Source organism: Psittacula echo (genome assembly GCF_963264785.1).
Source record: "Psittacula echo genome assembly, chromosome: 1".
Taxonomy (NCBI): domain Eukaryota; kingdom Metazoa; phylum Chordata; class Aves; order Psittaciformes; family Psittacidae; genus Psittacula; species Psittacula echo.
This window is the reverse complement of record NC_137735.1, coordinates 68,366,587-68,389,484: the sequence shown is the minus strand read 5'-3', so window position 1 is coordinate 68,389,484 and position 22,898 is coordinate 68,366,587. Positions and strand designations below refer to the sequence as shown.

Below are 22,898 nucleotides of genomic sequence, written 5' to 3'. Positions count from 1 at the left end.
AACTTCTTCCTCAGATTAAAACAGCACAATCCCAAGCAAATCTGTTGCATCTGCCAGCTGTAATTATCTTCTTGCCAAAGAATAGGCATACACTTGCGTGACCTATTTTGCCTAGTAACACTTGAAATTATTTAATACACATGTACTTCCAGGGTGAAGTTGAAATATCAGTATTTAGTAAATGTTTCTGCAACTCAAAGTATACTTAATTGTGTTCTGTACACAGGCAGTAAGACAGGAAAAGCACGTGTGTCATATATTGACAAAGTTAGTCTGACTCATCAGTATTCAATTGGATACGATGTGTTATTTTGTGTGTGAGGGGGGGGTTTATTCAATCAAGACCATCATAGTGTTTTAAAGCTTATCCTTTCTTTTGTTAAAAAAAAATATATTTGCAGATAGAAAACTAAATTTTAGTGTCACTCCTTAAAGATTAGAATACTGAAGGCAGAGTATGGCCTGATGGGCTCTACGGAGCATCAGAATAAAGTCAGGAAAATTAGTAGCTACTTTTTTGCAGGAAACAAGGTACCAGTTGCTTCAGCTCCGACCTGCACAGCGAGCATCATGGATCGGTTATGCTATTGCTTACCATCTGCTGGAAGACTATGAAATGGCAGCAAAAATTTTAGAGGAATTCAGGAAGACACAGCAGGTAAGAGGAAGACATGAAATTTCTATATGGATTGCTGCTTAAGCCAAAAATAAAACTGTTTTCTTTAATCATGTTAAAACTTTATACAGTTTCTGTAGTCAAATGAATTAAATCCAAATGTGTTCTAGAAGGCTGAACGTTTTCATGTCTCTTCCTTTCTTATGTAGACGTCACCTGATAAAGTGGACTATGAGTACAGTGAACTGCTGCTGTATCAAAATCAAGTGCTCCGGGAGGCAGGACTACATAAAGAAGCCTTGGAGCATCTTTGTACCTATGAAAAGCAGATCTGTGATAAACTGGCTGTCGAAGAAACTAAAGGTAATTACTTTTTAAAGATATATTTAAATGCTTAGTATACAATGGAATGGCTGTACTGTCAGCTTTTCTCATCTTTTGGAATATCATCTGTGATTTGGGTTTAGACTAATTTATTTAATTCTGCTGTGATAAAGGACTCATTGTCTTGCAGCTGTTCAGTCCTTACCGTACTCTTCTCCCAGGTTCATAAGGCATCAATAGAGCAGAGATACACTGTTCTGAAACTTACTGAGCTGATGAGCGTTTCAGACAGATGATCCTGAATCGATGTCCTGAAATTCTGTTTGGGTAGTGTACCCACTGTATTATAGCTTTGATAGTCGTCCTGACAGGGAGACAGTTTTGGCAAAGTAGGAGGCTTTTAATCATACTCATTCAATCTTGCAGTGTATGGAAACAGGCTCTTTAGCTGGAACCCAACATAGGCTTCCGTTACTGTATTATTATAGTCTTAGTGTATACTGTTATAACAGAGCAATATAAGACTGTATCTTATATTCCATAGCTGGAATTGCAGTGTGATAGAAGTTCATTCTTACAACTCTTATTATCGTGCACTTTTTCAAAGCATGCTTTGTTCTTCTTTTGCCTGATGTTCGTACAGTCCTTCTGTGAAACTTCCAGTCTGTTGAAGGTACTGTTTGTTCATGGCCCGCATTGGAATCTGTTTGAATGATTGTTTGAAGCAAAGAGAAGAAACCCTTTTACTTTATAATATTTTAATTTATAATTTATAATAATTTTAATATTACTATATTCATGTAGATGTTGTGACTAGCTCCCTGTTCCTGCTAACGATTAATCTCACTGTCTCGCAAAAAACCCCTAGGAACTGAGTATTATGGAAGGTGTGTGGTACCTTCTCAAGGAAAATGATTGCAGGTGACTCTGCAGTTGCCAAATACATTATTTGGGTTGCATATAAATGGAAGTGGGTGTAGAGATTACGCTATCACTAGATTATATTTCAGATGTAGTAGTGGGAGTCTTGGTTTGGGGAAGGGATGTTGGTTTATGACTTACCTTTTATCTGACGTACTATGTGTTCCTAACTTTTTGATTGCAGTCCAAGGCTGGAACTGAAATAGGATTTTCAAATATGACTTCACACAAAGAAACCGAACCCAAATAAACAAAAATCCCAAACACACACAAAGCTTGCTAGCAAGTTACCATAAAAAAAGGATGGCAATAATCTTTGTAGTGAATGAGCTTTCAATTGGGTAAACTGACTAATTTTTTTGGGGCACAGCTCCTGTTGCATTATTAGGTGTAACTTAACTGCTGTGCATACTACAGAAGAGCGTGCTAATAAATGAGTGTTGTCTGTGAGTTTTAAATGTGTGCACAAAAGCCATTGTGGATGAAATACAATTGAGAAACACTGAAAATAGTATTAGCATTTGCCACTGTTGGATGAAAAAACATATAACTTTTACCTCAGAGGAAGTATTCAGGTTTATTTGCCAGATTCTCTCATTCTCAGTGAACATATTGATGTTTTCCCTGGCATTAGATGCTGCATGTATTCTCCAAGTTATCCTCTCTGTGGGAAGCAGCATCTCTTGATAAAATAGCGTCAGTTGTGTGACATAGGGGGGAAAAGAGGTAGTGCTGACTCACATTTTCCTCATGAAACTGGATGATAAAATCTTAACCTTAATGTAGAAAAACACTCTTATCACCTCTGGTGTGTAATCTTTTAGTACCTAACATTTGCAAATAGCAAAGCTCTCTAAAACATGATTTCTCATTGTGAATGGGGAATTGACTTCTATTGCAACCCCAGCATCAGCAAAGATGCCCTATACAGTTGTTAGATCTGTACTTTACTTTTAACAGTCATATCTTGTAATGGAATATCATTAAAAGGAAACTTGGTTGCAGAATCTTGAAAATTCATTAATTGGATCAGTGGTTTGATTTAAGACATGGAATTTAGTTTTATGAAATTCCACACTGAAGAACCATTCTTTTATTTGCAGCTCTGCAATTTCAGATTGTTTTTCAAGATGCTATATATGTCAAATGCCGTGCGCTGCTTTTAATTGCCTTCTGTAGTAAAAACTGCGCTTAAAATAACCAGTCACTTCAGTAAGTGAGAAAAAAATCTTGTGCATCTTGCTTTTAACAGTAAATTTTCAAGTAAGTTTCAATAGTTACTGGCCGAGTTGTAGAATCTTACTGTAATTGCAGCTAATGTCAAACTAAAAGCATATCTGTCAGCTGGTTTATGATGGAACTGTAATAATTTTTTCTAAGAAATTAGAATCTGCATGGAGTTAAGGATTACCTAATCTTTTACTGTAGAATGGTTAATATTACACTGCTTCAGTGTCTTGTTACCTTCATTTAAAACTTCTTGGATTTCACACAGGAGAACTCCTGCTTCAGCTTGGTAGACTTGAAGAAGCAGTTGAAGTCTACAAAGGGCTGCAAGAAAGAAATCCTGAAAACTGGGCCTACTACAAAGGCCTAGAAAAGGCACTTAAACCAGGTAATGATTTGATAAGTGTTTCTGCACGTTTGGAATGTAGAATTTATTAGAAATAACTAAAACTTATTTAAAAACATCCCTATTTTAAGTTGGTGGTTTTTTTAGTCATAGTGTGTATAGTCATAATGTTTTGGGGTTTTTTGTAAGAAAGGATGGAAGTATTGTATTGTTGTTACCTGTCTTATCACCAAAACAACAACAACAAAAATGCGATAATCTTTGTGCATGGTTGAAAGAATCGAGTTATTTCTTAGAATAGTTTTAATTTAGAATTTTTCTTTTACTGTCTGTCATTAATCTTATATTGTAGGTAATACAGATTTTGGAAAAAGAGGCACAATTCTCTTGACTGGTTTATTTATTGAAGACTTTAGCACAGCGATAAGACAGGAACTCTTTTTTAAGATAGAGTTAAGCAATTAGTCTTCCACTGCTGGAAGAGGAATTTACAGATACTGCATGCCTGAAATCACTTAGTTACAGCAGTTTAAAAAAGAGTAAAATGGAAATTAATGTTCTTTAGGAAGTATAGAGCCATTAGTTGCTATATATTCTGATTCTTTTTTAACCAGATATAGATCACCCTTCCTCCCCTTCTCCCTTCTTGCCAAAAAGGAAAGAAAAAGTAAACTGTAAAATTCTGTTCCAGCTAATATGATGGAGAGGCTAAAGATCTATGAAGAGGCTTGGACTAAATACCCAAAGGGACTAGTTCCAAGAAGATTACCATTAAACTTTTTGTCGGGTAAGTGCGTTGTTGCAGGTAGTGATCAACACTTGTGTTTCTTAGATACTAATGTTTTAACAGCATAAACGGTCTGCAATTGATGAGTAATGTGTGGTAAAACAAAATCAACAGGTCTTTTTCCTCTCAAGGTGAGAAGTTTAAGGAATGTCTGGACAAGTTTCTAAGGATGAATTTCAGCAAAGGTTGCCCACCAGTCTTCAATACTTTGAGGTCGTTGTATAAAGACAAGGAGAAGGTAGGATTTTTTTTCCCCCAGTTTTAACATGTTCTTCCTAATAGCGGTGATGCATTAAAAAGGTGAAAGAAACTTTTTTGTTTGTGTAGTGCACTCGCTCCATCAGCACTGTTGTACTTTATGGCTTAGTATATCTTGAAAAAAAAATAAAGTACAAGGATAGATAACCTTATGCTAAGTTCGTAAATGTAGAAAACTAAGATTTACTGATTAGAAGCTGCATAAGTGTTAACCAAGGAAGGGTTGGTCATAATTTGTTACAGATTGCTGAAATTGAGTGCATTCCCGTATATGTTATAATTCAGGTTATTATAGAATTTTCTTACAAAAAAATAACTGGTTTGGGTAACACCAAGTAGGTCAAGTTGAAATAAAATACCATCTTACCCACAGATTTATGTTTATTTTTTTTGCCTTGCGTGTGTAGGTGGCAATCATAGAAGAGCTCGTGATAGGTTATGAAACCTCTTTAAGAAGTTGCAGGTTATTTAACCCCAATGGTGAGTGCTAAGACTGTCATACTTCATGGAAGTAGTGCCTGATATAAGCATATGTGACCGTTCAGAGGCGGGGGAATGAAGAATTTGAGATGATGGGGTTTTTTTCACATTTTTTTTCCCCTAACATAGAACTGAACCGTAGTCACCCTTAGAATGGATTTGAGCTGTCAAATATAGTCTGTATTTAAAATCTAGTCACTCGTTCTAAAAGTTTCTCCTGGATCCACAAGTTTGGTCATCTCTTTGCAGTTTTGAGTTCAGGTATTATCTTTTCAAGACTTTAATTTATCATTGTCCAGGAAATGGAAATTTGAAAGCTCTGTTAAATCTGTAATTCCAAAAATATCAAACAAAAAGGAACAGATACTGTGATAGCAGAGTCTTCAGGAGAGGGAGTTTTGGAGCTTTTCATGAGGGCTGGGTTTTGTATTTGTGGGTGTTTTGTTTAAGAGTTAAAAGATATTTCCAGGTTTTTGACTGGCAACTGCTTTGTTGTGACATATGGTTCTACGTGTATTGAATCCAGGCTTCATAGTTTCCTCTCTGGTAGCTTTATGATGTTTAGTCTTTTCCCCAACTGCTTTGTAACAGAACATCGCTAAGAAAAAACTTTTCTGCGTAGAATATCAACATAGTTGATAGTCTTGAGATTTTGGTAGATGGATTATAGTGGTGTAGTAATCAAGATAGCATGAATGACAATATACGTGAAAAGTTTACAAGACAATGTTTATTGAAGTTAAAGCTAGTTAATTTCCTGCAATGCTTTCTTATGAAATTCTCACCTAAGTTGCCTGTTACACTTTTCCCTTGAATTCAATGCTGTAGGCTACAATACAGCTACTTAATATCTGCTGAAATTTGTCCAAGCCTTTCAAAAACGTTTGTGCTTTTCTGGTTTAAGGAAATGGCTTACTGTTATTTCAGTTCACCACTTTGTGTACTTCAGTGCTTTGGTACTAAATTTCATTCATGTTAAAATCCATTCAAATAAACATTTTTCTGCTCCCTTAAAAAGAACAAGTGCATGGTTATGTTACAAGCTGAAGAACCAGAAGCTTCTGGCAGGAATAGAGCCCACACACCCTGCAAGGTGCCATACCTCTTAGTAAAAATTGAGTAGTGAACTTAACTTCTAAAACTTCAGTAGTATTTTTTGATTTCCAGCAGAGCTCTCTAACTTTGAAGACTGGTTTGTGTATAGGAATGTTTTCTAGGATACATTTAGGCAAAGAGTGATGATAAATTTGTCAAAGGCGGGGACAGAACATCTTTTTAGAGCTAGGTTTTGCGACAGCCTGTTTTGCTTAAAAGTATTCAAGTATGTGGGTTGAAAATATGCAAACACTGAATGTACTGAAATCCTTTACATTGCTACTGTGCAACACCTGGGTTTAGCAGGACTCTGCTGTACACTTAATCTAAAACAGTTTTAAATAAGAATTCTGCATGCACTGCAGACTTGCACATGTGGCTGCCCTGATTAAGGGACTAGTTGGAACAAAGTGCAGCTCCCTTCTGACCCGCTAACTTGCTTTTCCATTCCCTTGACACCATGGTATGAGAAGAGAGCAGTATATGCTCAGATCTTGTCACACCATAGCCTTAGAAGTTAATGAACTTACCTGGACCCAGCTATTTGGATGCAGATCCAGGCGTGGTATGACAGCCTGCTACAGAGGCAGAATTAAATTCAGAACTGTTATGTATTTACCACTCTGCTTTTGGCATGTTGTTTTAATAAACTGGACTTAACCTCCTTCTGTTTTTCTCCTCCAGATGATGGTAAAGAAGAACCTCCAACCACTTTACTCTGGGTCCAGTATTATTTGGCTCAACATTATGATAAAATTGGACAGCCATCCCTGGCTCTAGAATATATAAATGCTGCTATAGAAAGTACTCCCACTTTGATAGAACTCTTCCTTGTGAAGGCAAAAATCTATAAGGTAAGTTTGTCTTATTCTTGGTGACCAGACGTTATTAGTTTCTTATGATGGAAGACTTTTACATAATATTTTTCATGTGGACATTGAAATGTATTAAGCAAGACACATGGAGAAATCCATGGAAGATTACTTCATGAGTTGTAGTGAGTGTCTAGATAAAAGGTATGGTTTGGCTACTTAGGTTTTTTACTGCATAAGTCCCTAGGAAGGTTTTTTTAATCTTTAAAGGACAAATATACTGCAAAACATGAGTTCTCATTTTAAAATTGTTTCATGTTAAAAATCACGCTAATAAATTTAGTTGATGGCTTAAGTGTCTTCCACTTATTCTTACTGCCTGTTTTTCTAACTACTTAAAAAGAGTTCTTAACTACACTGTAGTATTGTATCAGACTGGGATTATCCAAAGTGTTCTTTAAGCATTTTCAGGAAAGACCTGTATTACCATAATGAGGTAAAGTAGTTTTTCTGCCTTTTTATTTTTTTCCTTAGAGACCTGCTGCTTTCCTGAAGAAAGCTACTTATTTAAAAGTATGGGGAAAAAAACGAACCTGTATTAAACAGTGAATAGATAAAACATAAATGTTGTAGAATTACTGAACTAACTTGAACTTCTGTCTCTTTAAGCATGCTGGAAATATTAAAGAAGCTGCAAGGTGGATGGATGAGGCTCAGGCTTTGGACACAGCAGACAGATTTATCAACTCCAAATGTGCAAAATATATGTTGAAAGCAAACTCCATTAAAGAAGCAGAGGAAATGTGTTCTAAGTTTACAAGGGTTTGTTGCATTTAACTATAGCTCTTTCGAATAACATGGACCTAACCCATTGTGGAATAACTTTGTATGTTAACTTTCCACTCACCTTTACTATAATCTTTTAAGTAGTTTCAGAGCAATTATGTTTGCTTGCTTCACTAATGGCAGTCAGTATTAGGTCATTATTAGGATCTTGCATAAGCGTGATTCCAAACTATTTAGTGAAATCTCTGAAACTTGGACCTGATGATTTTTTCAAAGTACTCTTTGGGTCTAATGTTGACTCTATAAGAAACTTGGAAGATCTGATTCAGTTGCCCATGTCTCTTACTTTTTATTTTGTTTTCTTCTACTAAGTGTGAGAATTCAGACTTGGGACAAAATTTGATGATGTTGCTCAATGTAATCTTTTTTATCTTTTTTTTGATCTTAGGTGTAGCTCTGAAATACAAGCTTCCTAATTAAAAAGCAGTAATTAAAGAAGACCTAAATTAAGCATAATGAAAATGGAACTAATTATTTCCTCTGATTTTTTAGCTGCCTAAATGAGACTGGTTTGAAGCCTGCCTTTCTCTTTCATTTGGGACATCTTTTGAATATTATCTGTCATTTCCCAGCTTTAACTCTTGGCTGATTCTTAAATAGGATGTGTTTTGCAAAATCAAAGTGAAGTCAGAATGGCTGCAGCCACCCCAAGTAGCTGCCTTTGACATTAAGTTTGAAAGGCATAGGATAAGTTCTACAGATCTGTGCAAGTATATATAAATAACAGATTTGAAAGACAACTGTAATCTCCTGGTTTTTTTAGAGTCAGTATGTATCAGAGCTACCAGTATGCCATTTGCTTTGCCACTGCTCTCTAGTCCTGGTGGCATAAGAGACAACCTATTAACTACTCTGTTACTACACTTAGCTCAATCGGCAGGTCTCTAGAAGACATAGATGGTAGTTGTAGGAAAAAAAAAAATCTCTGCAAGTGTCAGTGTCATGCCACGTACGAGAACTTCTCTGCCATTTTTCTTCATGCTGCAATGTGTTATTCTTGTACACAATGTTAAAGTCACTAAATGAATGTCTTCTATCCTAAAAGTGAGGAACTGTCACAGTTAAATGGTTATTCAGTGTGTATTCTAATAAGTGGAACATAGAGGAAATGTTTTTTCTTTTTTTAACAAACAAAACATGTTAACTGTGGCATTTCTTGACTTTTGGGACTCCAATTCTGAAGTATAGCATTCTTTTAATAGCCTCTTTACTTGTGCTTTTAATTAGAGCTAGATAAAAAAAATGACCGTTAACATATTGAATGAGACTTACTTTTCTTTATAATGCTGTTTTTGCTTTTAGGAAGGAACCTCAGCAGTAGAGAACTTGAATGAGATGCAGTGCATGTGGTTTCAGACAGAATGTGCACAAGCTTACAAAGCAATGAACAAATTTGGAGAAGCACTTAAAAAATGCCATGAAATTGAGAGAGTATGTATCTAGTTAAACTGTCTGGGTTGGGGAAACACTAGCTTAAGTTGACTGTGCTGATATGTTTCCTTTCTGAGCAGTAAGAGTGTACTTCACGTAGCTTAAGGAGAGATTACATTTCATGTTGGCCACTGCGAGTTGGTTAAATTACATTTCCTCCTAAAAATGCCATTGTAAACTGTGTATTATAAAGAGATTCTGTGAAGTCATATAAAGATCCAGGAAGGAACAGAAAGCTCTCAGAAATAATCTTACTTTTGGCAGGGTACATAAAAGTATGTATTTGGGGTACAGACAGCATGTGTATTTTAAGTCCGAAAGGAACATGGCTGAGCTCACAAGCCCAGCCTTAAAGTAAAGAAAGGATGTTGCCTTGGTTATTGTTAAGCTCCTGTATTTTAGAGGGAGAGAGTAAATGTAAAAAGCTATGGGAGATATTAAGTATCTTCTCCTTTAGAAAGTACTAAGCTACAGTTTAAAAGAAGCTACTAGAAATAAAAAGACTTTCTGGAGTAGAAAATTTATCCAGTATGGGGATATGCTTGTACATTAAATACAGATCCATAGCAAGGCAAACAAAAGAATTTTAATGCACATCTTCTAAAGTAAGTACAGGTTTGGGGTTTTGGTTTTGGGGGGTTTTTTGTTTGCTTGTTTTTTTGTTTTATTTCATTTTTTGGCAGGGGGTTTTGTTTTGTTTCGTATTAAGGACATTATGGTCTAGAAAAAAGACCACACAGCTGAGGCTGCAAATGAAATGCTCGAAGTTGAGATCTTAGTAGGAAGCTACACCCATTTGCAAATAGAGAGTCTTAAGGAGATTTCAACACTGATGCTTTTCTGCAGAGGAAGCTAGTCTATGGAATATTCGCAGATTAGAACAAGTCAGCAAAGTGATTTGCCAGAATCATGTTCTTTAAATCTTTTAAATAAAGTTGTGTAAAATTCCGTTAAAAGAAATAGTATAAGAAACCGCTGGTCTTGTAAATTGTCTTAGGTACCAGAATAGCTCAGGAAATGAAGAGCTAACTTAGTCACCCTAAAAAACATTTCTAAGGAATTAAGTCACAATGTTTAATTTATTTATTGGATTAATTGATTGAGGATGTAGTAAAGATCCAAAGGAAGATACGTTGTATTCAGAACACATCAACAATGCTTTTGTAAGAAAAAGCGGTGTCTCTTAAATCTTTTAAAGGTGCCAGCTATGCTTAAGGCGGTCTAGGTGATAAAATGTTTTCTGGATTTCAGAAACACTTTTGATGTCATCCTTCGCATCTTGGAAGGATGTAAACTGCTTCAGAAAAAGAAAGGATGTTGATCTCATGGGTTTAATAGCTGGTTTGTGACTGGGAAATAGAGTAGGAGCAAATCATCAGCTTTTACAAGAAAGGGAGTTTATCATGAAAATGACTAAGACATCTCTCTAAGGTCTCCATTGTGTGATAGATCAATGAATGATCACAGAAAGGGAGTGAGTAGTGCAAGGCAGCACTTGCACTGTCTCAATACTAAATGATAAAATGATGCATGAAACAATGTTCAACAGTGTAGTTGATGGGAGGGACAAAAAGAGTTCTTTGTCTGTATGTAACTAGTAAAAGGTTTTATATTAATTATTGCTGCTCAGGAAAGAAATCCTGGAACTATTATAGACAGTGCTGCAGAAAGGTCTGCGTTGGTATGGAAGAGCAGTCAAACAACAGTGTTGGGGGTTAATTGAGTAAAGTAGTAGTACTTTTCTTCCATTATATAAATCTGTCATACTGTTTACATCTGAATATCACGCCTCCTTAAAAATGTGCCAGTAAAATACGTGCCATGGAGTAACATCATCATGAAGAGATTGCAGTTAGCTTGTCATGCTTACTATTTTAGCCTCAGCTCTGACAAGCATCAGCTGAGTTTAGGATGAAGTTGTGTGAGATCATAAGTGCATGGAGAAATTGGAGAGGGGAATGACTTTTCACTGCTGCTCAAACCAAAACAAGGAGACATCAGGTGACAATGAGGAAAGCAGATCTTGAAGAAAAGGAAGTACTTGCATGCACCACATGTGATCTAAGTGTGGAATTCACTGCCACAGCATTTAATGGAAGTCAAAATTATACTTCTGACTGAAAAAATTAGAGGAGTTCAAAGAAGAAAAATCCTTCAAGTGCTGTTTAAATAAAACAAATGTAGAAATTTTGTTCCTTGAACCACATGTTGTCAGAGGGTGGTTACTTTTAAGAGATTGTGAAATGGGTGAATTTTGGTTCTGACCTATGATGCCTTCTGTTCTTTTTCCCATGACTTTAATTTGGGATGTTTTTTTCACTCACATTTCTGAAAGTTAGGATGTATTTGTCAAACAGCAGACCTTTACTACATTATTCCTTTGGGGAGAGTGTATTTAAAAAATCAAAGTTAGTATTTAATTGCTAATACTTGCTAAATAATGTTATGTTACATTGTGTTAGCATTTTGTAGAAATCACGGATGACCAGTTTGACTTTCACACTTACTGTATGAGGAAGATTACCCTTAGGTCTTATGTGGACTTGTTAAAACTAGAAGATATACTTCGGCAACATCCGTTCTACTTCAGAGCAGCACGAATTGCCATAGAGATATATTTGAAACTCCATGATAATCCCTTAACAGATGAAAATAAAGAACACGAGGCTGATACAGGTATTCAACCCTCAGGATTTATTAAATACGCAGTTTCAGTGATTAGCAGATATTTTACTAAGATCCAGCATTCTTATAGTTGTCAACTGTAGTAGCCAAAAACAACTGTTAAGTAGGCAAACTGTAACTTGGCCTGCATATAAAAGGATATGTTGTATTGAAAGTCGTACATGGTTTTATTTTGGCTCTTATAAAACAGCGATGGGGTTTGTAGTGGCAGTTGTAATTGTTAAGGAAAAACATGTTTCTGTTATGAAATGGCCGAGAAAACATGGAATTCTCGTGCTTATTGGTCCGTGAAATAACAGATTAAAACAGGTGTGCTTTGGTGGTAGCTCTTTCTAAACATTTTATCAGAATGCAGAAATTTGACTCAGTAGCAACTTAAATTTCATCATCTCTTGTTTCTGATGTAAAAATGTTTAAATCCATCTCTGGAGAGCAAGTTACATGATTATGGCTTGGGGCACCTCAAGTGGTATGAATAGAGGCTGTTGAATCCTTCAAGAGGAATTTGACAAGTTTTAGTGTTTCTCATCTGAGTTCATTTGTGTGGCTTAAGGTTCGAATTAAAGCAAGTAGATGTGTAACAATTTCTTGTAGCCACTTTTTTTTTGATGTGTTTTAAATCAATTCTCTATGGTTTTAACGGGAGGAAGGAGAAGATCTAAATATGAATCAAATGTAAGACATCTGTCAGGCATTAAAAGCAAAACTGGAACTGTCTATAGCATACAACTATTTTGCCTTTTTTTTTGTTGGAGCATTATATTACTGCATTAAACATAAGTTGTGTAATGCCTGAGTCAAAAATCAGTGTGTATTGGTGTGCACTTTTACTCCTGGCACTGGATTTGTTGGAGTCATGCAATAATTGATTTGTCCCACCTTCAGCATGTTATATTATGGTTCTAATTCCTACTGCCCTGATTTCACAAAGGAATCTGTGAATTATGAAGCAGTAGCATAGACTTCAAAATAATCTATAAATAGTAATCAAGCTTTTACAAATGGCAGCATTACTAATTTGTACATATGGTTTAAAGTTGATGATTGTTTCTTGCAACTGATTGATACTGTTTAATATTAGACATCAACGGTGTCTGGTTTTGCCCTTTGCATGCATACAGCAAATATGTCTGACAAGGAGCTAAAGAAGCTACGAAATAAGCAGAGAAGAGCGCAAAAGAAAGCACAGCTGGAGGAAGAGAAGAAGAATGCTGAGAAAGAGAAGCAACAGAGGAATCAGAAAAAGAAAAAAGATGATGATGATGAAGAAATCGGAGGACCGAAAGAAGAACTTATCCCTGAGAAATTGGCAAAGGTGCTTACTAATGTAATAGTAAAGTCATAGAAATGTCTAGGAAAGTTCCAGTGACCACACGTACAATTTGAAAGCCATTCAGATAACTTCCTTTTTGTATGGCTTCTCTTCACAGGTGGTATTTTAGACAGAATTCTTTTCTAGAAATAGTTTGTTGTATATACTGTCAGTAATGTGATGAAATCACAGCTTTTCTCAAAGCTGGTTCTCAAAGGCCGCAGTTGAATTTGTAGACATTTGCTGCACGTGGAATTAACTTCATGTGTGTATTGCACTAACTTGTTGATTATACCCTATTTCTAGTTGATCGGATGGAAGTCTTTCTATTCTGAATGTAAGGTGATTATCATTCACTCTTTATGTCCCATAATATTTTTTATTAATCATAGACAACCTGTGAAAAAGGAGTCTTCGAAAGACTGAATGCTTTAAGAGTATTTGTTTGCATTTAAAAAAGCATTATAGAAGCTGTTTGGAAATACCAGTAGGCTAGACTGAGATGGATGTTGAGATCTGGATTAAGAACTCCAGAGATACATAAAGGGGAGATGACCCAGAAGACTATTCCTGTCCTAAAAGTTTTACTTGTAAGGAGCAGGAAGACACCTTGAAGATGTGGGGAAAGATAATGAAAAAATTACATATAGACTGGAAAAGTTAGCTTATAGTAATAGTAATATAGTATCCAAGTACTGATAGATGCAGTATTTTCACATCATACATATAATGAATATTACTGACTCTTGAGGATATGATGTTTCAAAGCTGAGACAGTGAACTTCATTCTGTAGCCAGGAAGCAAATGACTTAAAACAACTTGACTAGTCATTTCAGAATATCATCAATATTTCTGTTGTTTAGCTCAGTGGTTGTAAGAAGCAGTGTTCTAATTGCAGTGCCAGTTAAGACTGAAATGGTCTCAATGGCACATATGAAAACTGAATTTTCCTGGGTTTCCGCAGGAAAATCTAGGCAACCTCCAAGATTATAGGGAATGGTTGCAGCTGTATAATGCGTTCCTTTGGGAAGTCTTCCTTAATTATATTCCAAAAATAATATCAGAATCGTGATACAGACACTTCAAAATTCAGTTGCTTCTCAGTGCCAGAAGACCTTTCCTGATACTGGTGGTGCCTGAACCAGTTGCCTCTAGACATCTTTGGCATTAAAGGCACACATTTGAAATGTGTTTTATTATAGGTTCCAAATAGTCTTAAGTGCAGTTGTGACTGATGCATGCAAATTCATAACAGCACATGTAAATGATGCATATTTAATTGAAGCTGCTGTAGTATGTGCTTAGTAGGATCTCCATAAGGTGTTCATCATTGTCTTCAACTCAGTTGCTTGCAGTGAAGTGTATTGTTTCAGCATTACTACATTGTTGACAGACAAAATTCAATTTTATATTCATTTCTGAGAGTAGCCTATGTTCATAAAAATGTTAATACGAAGAACGGCAGACAGTTCTCGTTCAAATTATCCCTAACCTCTAGATGCAATAGACGTGCCTGAAAGAATCTTCGCACAGAATGAATTTGTGTTAAAGCTGTCCGTTTACTGGATTACAATAGCTAAGACCAGGAGATCGTGATCAATATCTAGTTACTTCAAGCTTGCTGTTAGTATCTTAGCTGGGAATGTTGCCATGACCTGACAGCTTTTGGGAACCTCTCTGAACTCATGAACCTTGTCATGGGTATAAAGTAGTCATTTACCGACATCTCAGTCCCATGTGTGTAGATTTACATGGGGAGCCAGACTGCCCATTACAGCACAGGTTCAGCTGTAGCTGTGGTTACTACTGATGTATGATAAAAGGCAAAGACTTGCATCTCCATAGGAAAATGTGATTTGTAACCATCACAAAGCAACTTTCTAGACTTGACAGTCTGTATTTAGACACTACTACTGAGTGAAAGATGCAAAATTTGGAACACAAGAGGTTCTAAGCACCTTATGCATTGCCTTATGAGAGTAACTTTCTGATGTGACTCAGAAATAGCCAATTCTCTTGTTGCAGTTACTAGATTTAAACTTTGTGACTTAGTTGTGTGTCACTTCTTTGAATCTGTAGGTTGAAGCACCTTTGGAAGAAGCCATTAAATTTTTAACACCCCTGAAGAATTTAGTGAAGAACAAAATAGAGACACATCTTTTTGCCTTCGAGATTTATTTTCGAAAAGGTAGGTGGGAAAACGAAAGCAAGCAGTTTGGTGTTCATGAAGGTGTATAATAGAATTCAAGCAAAAATTACTGATGAGGCATGAGGAGTCAGTGCCTGTCGGAACACACACAGCTTTTCACTGGACCAGCACCCAGCCGTGAACAGTCTGTGGGGAAAAAAACCAGCAAAGTTTGAACGTTTGGTGATTATCCAATTTCTTTGCTGTGTTTATAAGCAATGAGATTGTAGTTAGTTCTCCCAGCTTGCATTTGCCCTGGTTATTTGTTCTTTATCTGTAGTTAGAGCTACATGCTGTAAAGAAGTGGTGTACAGTTGTCCTGCTAATGAGAACTGGTCTTTTGAAACACTGGACTTCTGAATTCTTGTATTATGCTATAAGAACTTAGTATGTTCAAATTTACTTACTAGTTTAAGAGGCCTAACTCACTGATTAGTGAGTTTATTAAAAATAGCTGTTGCAGGACACTCAGCTTTTAATTTATTCTGATCATTTAAATTTCAAACACTAAATGCTCCTGCAGCATAATACAGCGAGTTCCAGCCACAGGTTTTTGAACATTTGCCAACGCTTTCTTTTCCAGAGAAGTTCCTTCTGATGCTTCAGTCTGTGAAAAGAGCCTTTGCTATTGATTCTAGTCATCCTTGGCTTCATGAGTGTATGATTCATCTCTTCAGCAGTGGTATGTATCTGTTTGATATGACTTCATCTGTACACGCTTCCAGATGATACCTAACCTACGTACAGACATTGATATTTAGCTTATATACTGTTAGCACAATTAATTCAAAATATTTAATACACATAGTGAAAAGCTTTTTAACAACTGATTCATGCTAAAATTAAGTATATTTATTATGACTGTAGCTGGATTTAGATATTCCAACAAGTATTAGTAAGTCTTTTTGAGACTGTGAGTAGTATAGTGAACCTGAAAAAGTGAGTGAAGAAGTGAAACTGCAGAGTGAGGAATCTGGCTTTTCTGCTGGCAGCCTGTGTCAGTGTGTGAGGAGAAGGCCTAGTATTCTCTCCTGTTTGTTAGAAAGCTGGAAGGATTCTCTCCCACCCCTTCTCTTCCCTTGCCCCAAAGGTCACCCTTCCAGTTGATGGCTACAGACTAGGTACATTTAAGAACAGAATTCTGTGACCTCAGTCTCTGAGCCTAATAGATTTTAATCAGTAAAGGGGAAAGTGTATTGGAATAAAAAGGCTGTGGCTTTTTCTTAGTATCAGAAAACTGTCACAATTAAGCTTTTTCCAACCAGATCCAGCTATTTACCTTTTCAAGTTTCATGCATCTTTCTTTGACCTTTTTTTTCTATTGATAATGTAAACATGACAAATATTAAAATAATGCATAAGGTCAATTTTGCTGTGATTACCTGTGCTCACCTCAGTTAACTGCTTTTTTCCAATTCAATAGTATCTGAAAGTAAGGACCTGCCTGATGCAGTTAGAACGGTGTTAAACCAAGAAATGAATCGGCTTTTTGGAGCAACTAATCCAAAGAACTTCAATGAAGCTTTCCTTAAAAAGAACTATGACTCACTACCACATAGGTTATCAGGTATTTTGTCTTTTTCTGTCCTGATAGTGTATTTTCTGTGCTTATCTAGCAGCGGAATTTCAGCACCAATGATGTAAAAATCACTCTTTCCATCAGGAATGCTTTTCTTCTCTTAGTTTGCATTTTTGTGACATGACCACCACGTTGTCTGTGGTTTTCTTTAAATTTTTTTTTTTTCTGTATGCTGTTAAAATACAAATTTTTGGACCTCTCTGTCCTGTTTTCATTTCTGAATAATGCTGAATGTATAAGACTGTAACTGTATTTAATGCATCTGTGAAATTGTTTGAGCTACATGAAGTAGTATTTCCGAGTTGCAAAGTTTTGATATGTGTATTTGAAGAGGCTGTGACTGCAAGAGAAATGTGCTGAGTGCTCAGCAAGCCAGGTAATGCCCAGAGCTGTTGGTGTGCCTAATAAGAGGAGCTTATATAGTGCTGGTTGCCTGTTATGAAAGACTGTCTGTCAATAGCGAGCACATATTACAGTGGGTACCACAGGAGAAACAGGATGTAAACCACCCAGAGGAGCAGAGCAGCATTACTGTAATGGCTCAGACCTGGCTGTGAAAAGCAGCAACTTTACTCTTGCATCGTCTAGCATCAAGTCCCTTCAACTACAACTGTGCCATGGAACTGTCTTGGTTGTGTCCTGATACCGTGTTAGAAAGAGCTCTGTGTGCACATCTTTGTGAAGGAGATGTGAGCAGTGGTGCTGGGAGGGAACTGTGATGTGTTGTAGAAGGTCTGATTTGTTGTCTTCTCTGCCTGAGACTCCACAGTACACTGCAAAATGCTCCTACAATATAGACAATGACTGTTTTAATGCTTTGTCTAGCATTGATTAGTAGACTTAAAGCTGCCCGCCTAGTTACTCAAGTGTCAACATTTAACACACTTCAATGTGGATCCAGTTTGAACTACTGCTGTGGAGTTCAGTATCTCCTCTTGGTCATGGTATCTCTGTTTGATGTTCGTACTTAAGGTTTTGGTCATCCCCTGGGTGATGAAGCTTATTTTTCCTCTTGTAGCTGCCAAAATGATGTACTATTTAGATCCTTCCAGTCAGAAAAGGGCAGTGGAGCTGGCAATGACCCTGGATGAATCCCTCATTAACAGAAATCTCCAGGTAACGGCTATTCATAAATTGTAAAAAAATTCTGGTATATCTGTGGAAGCTTTATGCAAATTATGGAGGTAAGAGGAAGCTGGGACAATGGCTGTGCGTTATGGTAAGGAGGTTGGGTTGTCATGAGAGAAAAGGGTATCAGGTTCATCCCGACTGAAATGTTTAATGTCTTAATTTAGTTTTGTCATAATATGAAAATAGATAGGTAGCAGCAGAAGCTGTGTTACTGCCAAAAGTAATGGGAAAGCTTATTAAACACAAGATGATTCACTTGGAAAGATGTGAATTCATATCTGATTCATACCCATTTTTGTTCATGATTTAGAAGAGAAAAAGGAGATTTCCTGTGGTTTTTTTTTTTTCAACTTGCATTCCAGACATGAGAAACCAACCTACTGAGCTTCACTAAAGCCTGGCAGCATTTAGCATCCATCCATGTTGTGTATGCTAGCGTTAGCATAGTAAGCCAGTCTTTTTCCAGTCCTCTGACATTTACTATAGCTTTTATTTGTTCTGTGTATTAACTGTTCTGTCCTCCTGGTATGGGGTTATATGAAGTTCTCTTCAACAACAACTTTTGCTCACATTTGTTCTTTGCGACGCTGGCATCCGCAGAAGGTCAACCGTATCTAGATTTATGCCTGCGATGTGCCCCGAGACAGCTGGTCTTTACTAAAATGAAACATGATAAATTTGATCTCTTTGCACACAGGAATGCCTTCCAGCAGCTGCCTGGGTTCCTTCAGAGTTTCTGGTTTTCAAGGCATTTTGAGTTTCCCCACGTAAAAGTTCAGTAGACCTCCAACTCTTACTCCATGTTGGCACCAAGAATGCTGTAATTGAACTTCTAAATGCTGCATATATAATCCTTATACACTGCTGAGTCGTTAAATGCTTCCTTTCGTCCTTCTAAGTTAACACCACACAACCAAGCATTTTTGATTACATTTTCATGTTTCCCCAGTCCAAGTCTCAGAATCTGACTTTCAGGCAGACAACACAACTATGAGGCAAAAAAAAAGCTGCTTAAGGCAATTTAATTTGTTTTCTAAATCTGTTAATAATCAGTCTGACGCTTTTTGAGACTGTTTAAACAGTTACACAAAAATACCCCACAAACAAGAAAAGAGTACTGAATATGTACCTAGGTTATAAGACATGAATTTGTGTCCTATGACCAGGTAAAAGAAATTAATAAATAGCAGATAAAAGAAACCAGCTAGAGAAAGGATTTGAATCTTTTAACATACCAGCAAGTTCATAAATTATGGCAAATTATTTCCTTTTCTCTTTTCCCCCTCTGTTTTGTCCAAAAATCCTATTGTGAACTTAAAATCCCTCACAATTAAAGTTTTGTTGAACCCAGCATATTTCCAAAGGGATGTTTTTTGGAAAATGCTGTGGTTTTCCCCCAAAACAGTGATTTTGCAACAAAGTTCAGCAATTTTACTTGCAATAGATCTAAAAAAAATTCTCGAGTCACCAGACATAAAAAACACAATAAAGAAATGAAGTGCCAGGGGAAGCAAGAGAAACGAAACATCCCAGAGTTTGCTCAAGCCTGCCAAGGAATCTCTCTAATACTTAATTAAATGTGCTGGACACTCACAGTGATGCCAAAGGAAACTGTTTGACTGGGATACAGAAATAGTTTAGAAAAGACTAGAAAAAAAGAAAGGACATTTTATTCTTTCTCTGCTTTGTCAGGTGATGTTCTGCCACTGTGCAGTCATAGGGGGAAAGAGGATGTTTATTAATTCTTTATATAAGAAACTTATGGAAATAGTACAAAAAAAAAAAAGTCAATCTTTTTCTTTTTTAGCCTGTGTTACAGCTAAAGCTCAGGCAGACTACGCTTTTCTTACTGGGAGGCTTTATTTTGAATTGGACTACGCTCGTATTTCATGCTGTATCTACTTGTTATTGATAAAACCTGAAACTGATACTTGAAGTTTGTTTTCTTTGCGGTATTTGCATTTGTGGTTTGTGAGCATTCAGAGAAATGTTTAGGAAACCATAACACTTCTTTATTTTTCTCTTTAATTAGACTTGTATGGAGGTATTAGAAGCTTTATGTGACGGTAGCCTTGGAGACTGTAAAGAAGCATCTGAAACTTACAGAGCAAATTGTCATAAGCTTTTCCCTTATGCTTTGGCTTTCATGCCCCCTGGATATGAAGAGGATATGAAGATCACAGTTAATGGAGATAGTTCTGCAGAACCTGAAGAACTGGCCAATGAAATATGAACAACTTTATTGGAAAAAAATGACATTGGACCATATCTGGTGTATAATATTTTTGTCACGCACCTGCTGAATTGTTCTAACTTACACAGAGAACAGAAGGGAAAAAAAAAAAAGGTTGCCTTCGAATAGTTTTACTTTTTTTTTTTTTATCCTGCTGACAAAGTATATATATGAGATATCTAACATATTACTGGATATAGGTTGTTCGGTTTCTTAAAAACTAAAGGCTGCTAAAATTGAAGAAAAAAAAAAAAACCCCTTCTCCTTACCTACCCATGTTTTTAAACTAATTTATATGAGTGAAATGTGGCGGCACATAGCCCTCCGAGCAGGTGTGTGGCAGAAATATTACTTTAAATTTGTCTTGTGAGATTACTGTTATCTCAGACAGCAAAAATGCTGTTTTAGCACTGGATTCTTTCACTGAGCACAAAGAGTTGATGGGGCTTTAGCATCTGACTGATTTTGATACGGGGATGATTCTGTCCATAGGAAGTATGCAATGTGAATCAGAATATGGAAGAACCCGCAACATACACGTTATGTTGCGGATGCTGGGACATACGGATATCAAGCAGAATTAAGAAACATAGTGTGTTCAATAAGCTTGTTGTGTCTCTGAAATTCACTGTACACGATCAGTTCGGTGTTCTTGCACCACAGTTTTTAATGGAAAGAACCAGTTAAAACACTCTCTTTAAATTAAACTGGGGGGGGATGGGGTGGGCAGAATCAACATTGCTGTTTGTGAGATGGACGCGGCGGCTTCGGTTGGCCGGACTTTTTAAAACTGTAATGCAAGAACCAAATAAAATTATGCACTGTGATGTGGCACCAACTAATTAGAAAGATCGCATGCGTTTTTCACTTAGAGTGAAAACAAAATGAGAACATACTATGGCTTGAAGTTGCAAAGAGGAGAACTCCTGACTACCGTTTTGACTGATCAAGAGACTAATAGTTTAAAACCTCAGCAGGCCTTGTTCACGTTATGCAGAAAACAAATAAAAAGTGCTGCAGTTTAGATACCTCTGGAACTTTTCCACAGTGTCACAGGTTTGTAATACTTGAAGCCCTACATTTCTAAGAATATATTTCTTGCTCAGTTGTTTCAGGCAAGCCCAAGACTTTGTAACTTTTAAGGGGCCCAAGATTTTTTTTCAATAACAGACCAGCTTCTTATTCCTGCAGTTACAGATGTAATTTCCTTTGTCAAACATAAGGTACCAAATATAATGCAATAAAACGTTTTGAAAAACAATTGTGTGAATATTTAAACCGATCTCTGTTGTACTTTGAAAATGAATGGGTTCATTAGAGTGCAGCTCAGGGTTGGCTTACTGTGCTGTCTAGTTATGCTAATAATGTCACTGCTGATGGGTGGTTGTTGAGCCTAAGTGCAAATGCATTATATGTAAATACTGAATGTCTGGGAAGTCCTAATAACAGAATGCTTTACTACTTGGCTTTTAAGTTCCACCAGTGTTACGTTGAATTTCATTTTCCAAGTCAAGCTTCAGTCTATAAGTCTACTGTGTTAATGATATGGATAAGTGCTCAAATATTGTTGGTTTTTTTTATAGGCTCAACATATAAAACAGAGCAGAAAACAAACTACAGCTTATAAAGTGAGTGCCTTCTTTGCTGCAGGAGTTCAGTTACAGAGTATCTGTAGTGTGAATACACAGCGTTCCTCTTCCACATGATTGGAATTCAGTAATTGACATGAACAGTTAAGAAATCCAGGAAGACTTACTGGGGTCTGTAGTTTTCTAACTGTCAGAAGAACAGGGTTTTGTTTCTTGTATATTCAGCACCACTTTCTTTTCATGGTTAGATTATCCTTGTGTATGTTTTGCAGTGTAGTTCATGTTGGAAATGTAAGTTGTGTTGCTGTATTTGTGTATTTAATCTGCCGGGCTTTTAGGGACTAGAATACCTATAGAGCCTTTAATTGACTCTGGTATTTATTTCTAGATCTCAGTCTTTTCTGCAGCCTGAGATACCTGGACTGCATGTCTTCTGCAACTACTGAAGATGGTTCAGTCTTGCCTACACAAGCTATGAGCTTTTGGCCTTGCCTCTGAGTATTGCTGCTGTTTCCTTGGCTTCTGATGCTTAGCAGGAGGCAGATGAGTGCTCACTCTTTTTAACAGATTGTGAATTGCATCAAGCAATTTTTTTTCCCAAAAAATTCTGGGTTTTGGGTGCTGCCTATAAATGGGATTATTTCCTTTTTCACTGCCTGTTTTTGTGTTGAAATATATGAACTAAAAGCAAGAAGTTACTTATTATCTTTGATTATGCAAGTGGGAAAGGATATTTCTGTGGGCCTTCCAGAAGCTTCCATCTACACTATTGTGATTTCCCCAAAGACATTTCATAACCTTGCTGAAAGGCATCTGTAGTGCTTCAGAGATGACACTTTTGGATTAAAGAGGTTCCTCATCCCTTCCGGAAGACTGCAGTCCTAGGAAACGAAACCAAGTCAAGAGTTTACCTGAAGAAGAAGGTTCTTTGATTGGCAAAGGAATTGCTATTCCTTCATCTTTGTGTATCTCCTGTTAGATGCAATACTAACTTTTGATGAAAAGTTTCTAAGAGCTGGAAATGAAGTTAACAATCC

General features: G+C 36.6%; 1 protein-coding gene across 1 annotated transcript in view; it reads left to right on the top strand.

Moving 5' to 3' along the window:
- The window catches only part of NAA15 (N-alpha-acetyltransferase 15, NatA auxiliary subunit), a 37,990-nt gene extending 17,028 nt beyond the window's left edge, over positions 1-20,962 (top strand). The window contains exons 5-20 of the mRNA XM_080631891.1: positions 524-658; positions 826-979; positions 3,357-3,476; positions 4,126-4,221; positions 4,353-4,459; positions 4,887-4,959; positions 6,739-6,908; positions 7,536-7,688; positions 9,015-9,143; positions 11,606-11,819; positions 12,950-13,143; positions 15,221-15,329; positions 15,913-16,011; positions 16,753-16,896; positions 17,927-18,024; positions 20,072-20,962. Of these exons, the coding sequence (XP_080488017.1) occupies positions 524-658; positions 826-979; positions 3,357-3,476; positions 4,126-4,221; positions 4,353-4,459; positions 4,887-4,959; positions 6,739-6,908; positions 7,536-7,688; positions 9,015-9,143; positions 11,606-11,819; positions 12,950-13,143; positions 15,221-15,329; positions 15,913-16,011; positions 16,753-16,896; positions 17,927-18,024; positions 20,072-20,272 (2,196 nt within the window). The 3' untranslated portion in view covers positions 20,273-20,962. The remainder of the gene's footprint in view (positions 1-523; positions 659-825; positions 980-3,356; positions 3,477-4,125; positions 4,222-4,352; positions 4,460-4,886; positions 4,960-6,738; positions 6,909-7,535; positions 7,689-9,014; positions 9,144-11,605; positions 11,820-12,949; positions 13,144-15,220; positions 15,330-15,912; positions 16,012-16,752; positions 16,897-17,926; positions 18,025-20,071) is intronic.
- The last annotated feature ends 1,936 nt before the right edge of the window (positions 20,963-22,898 follow it).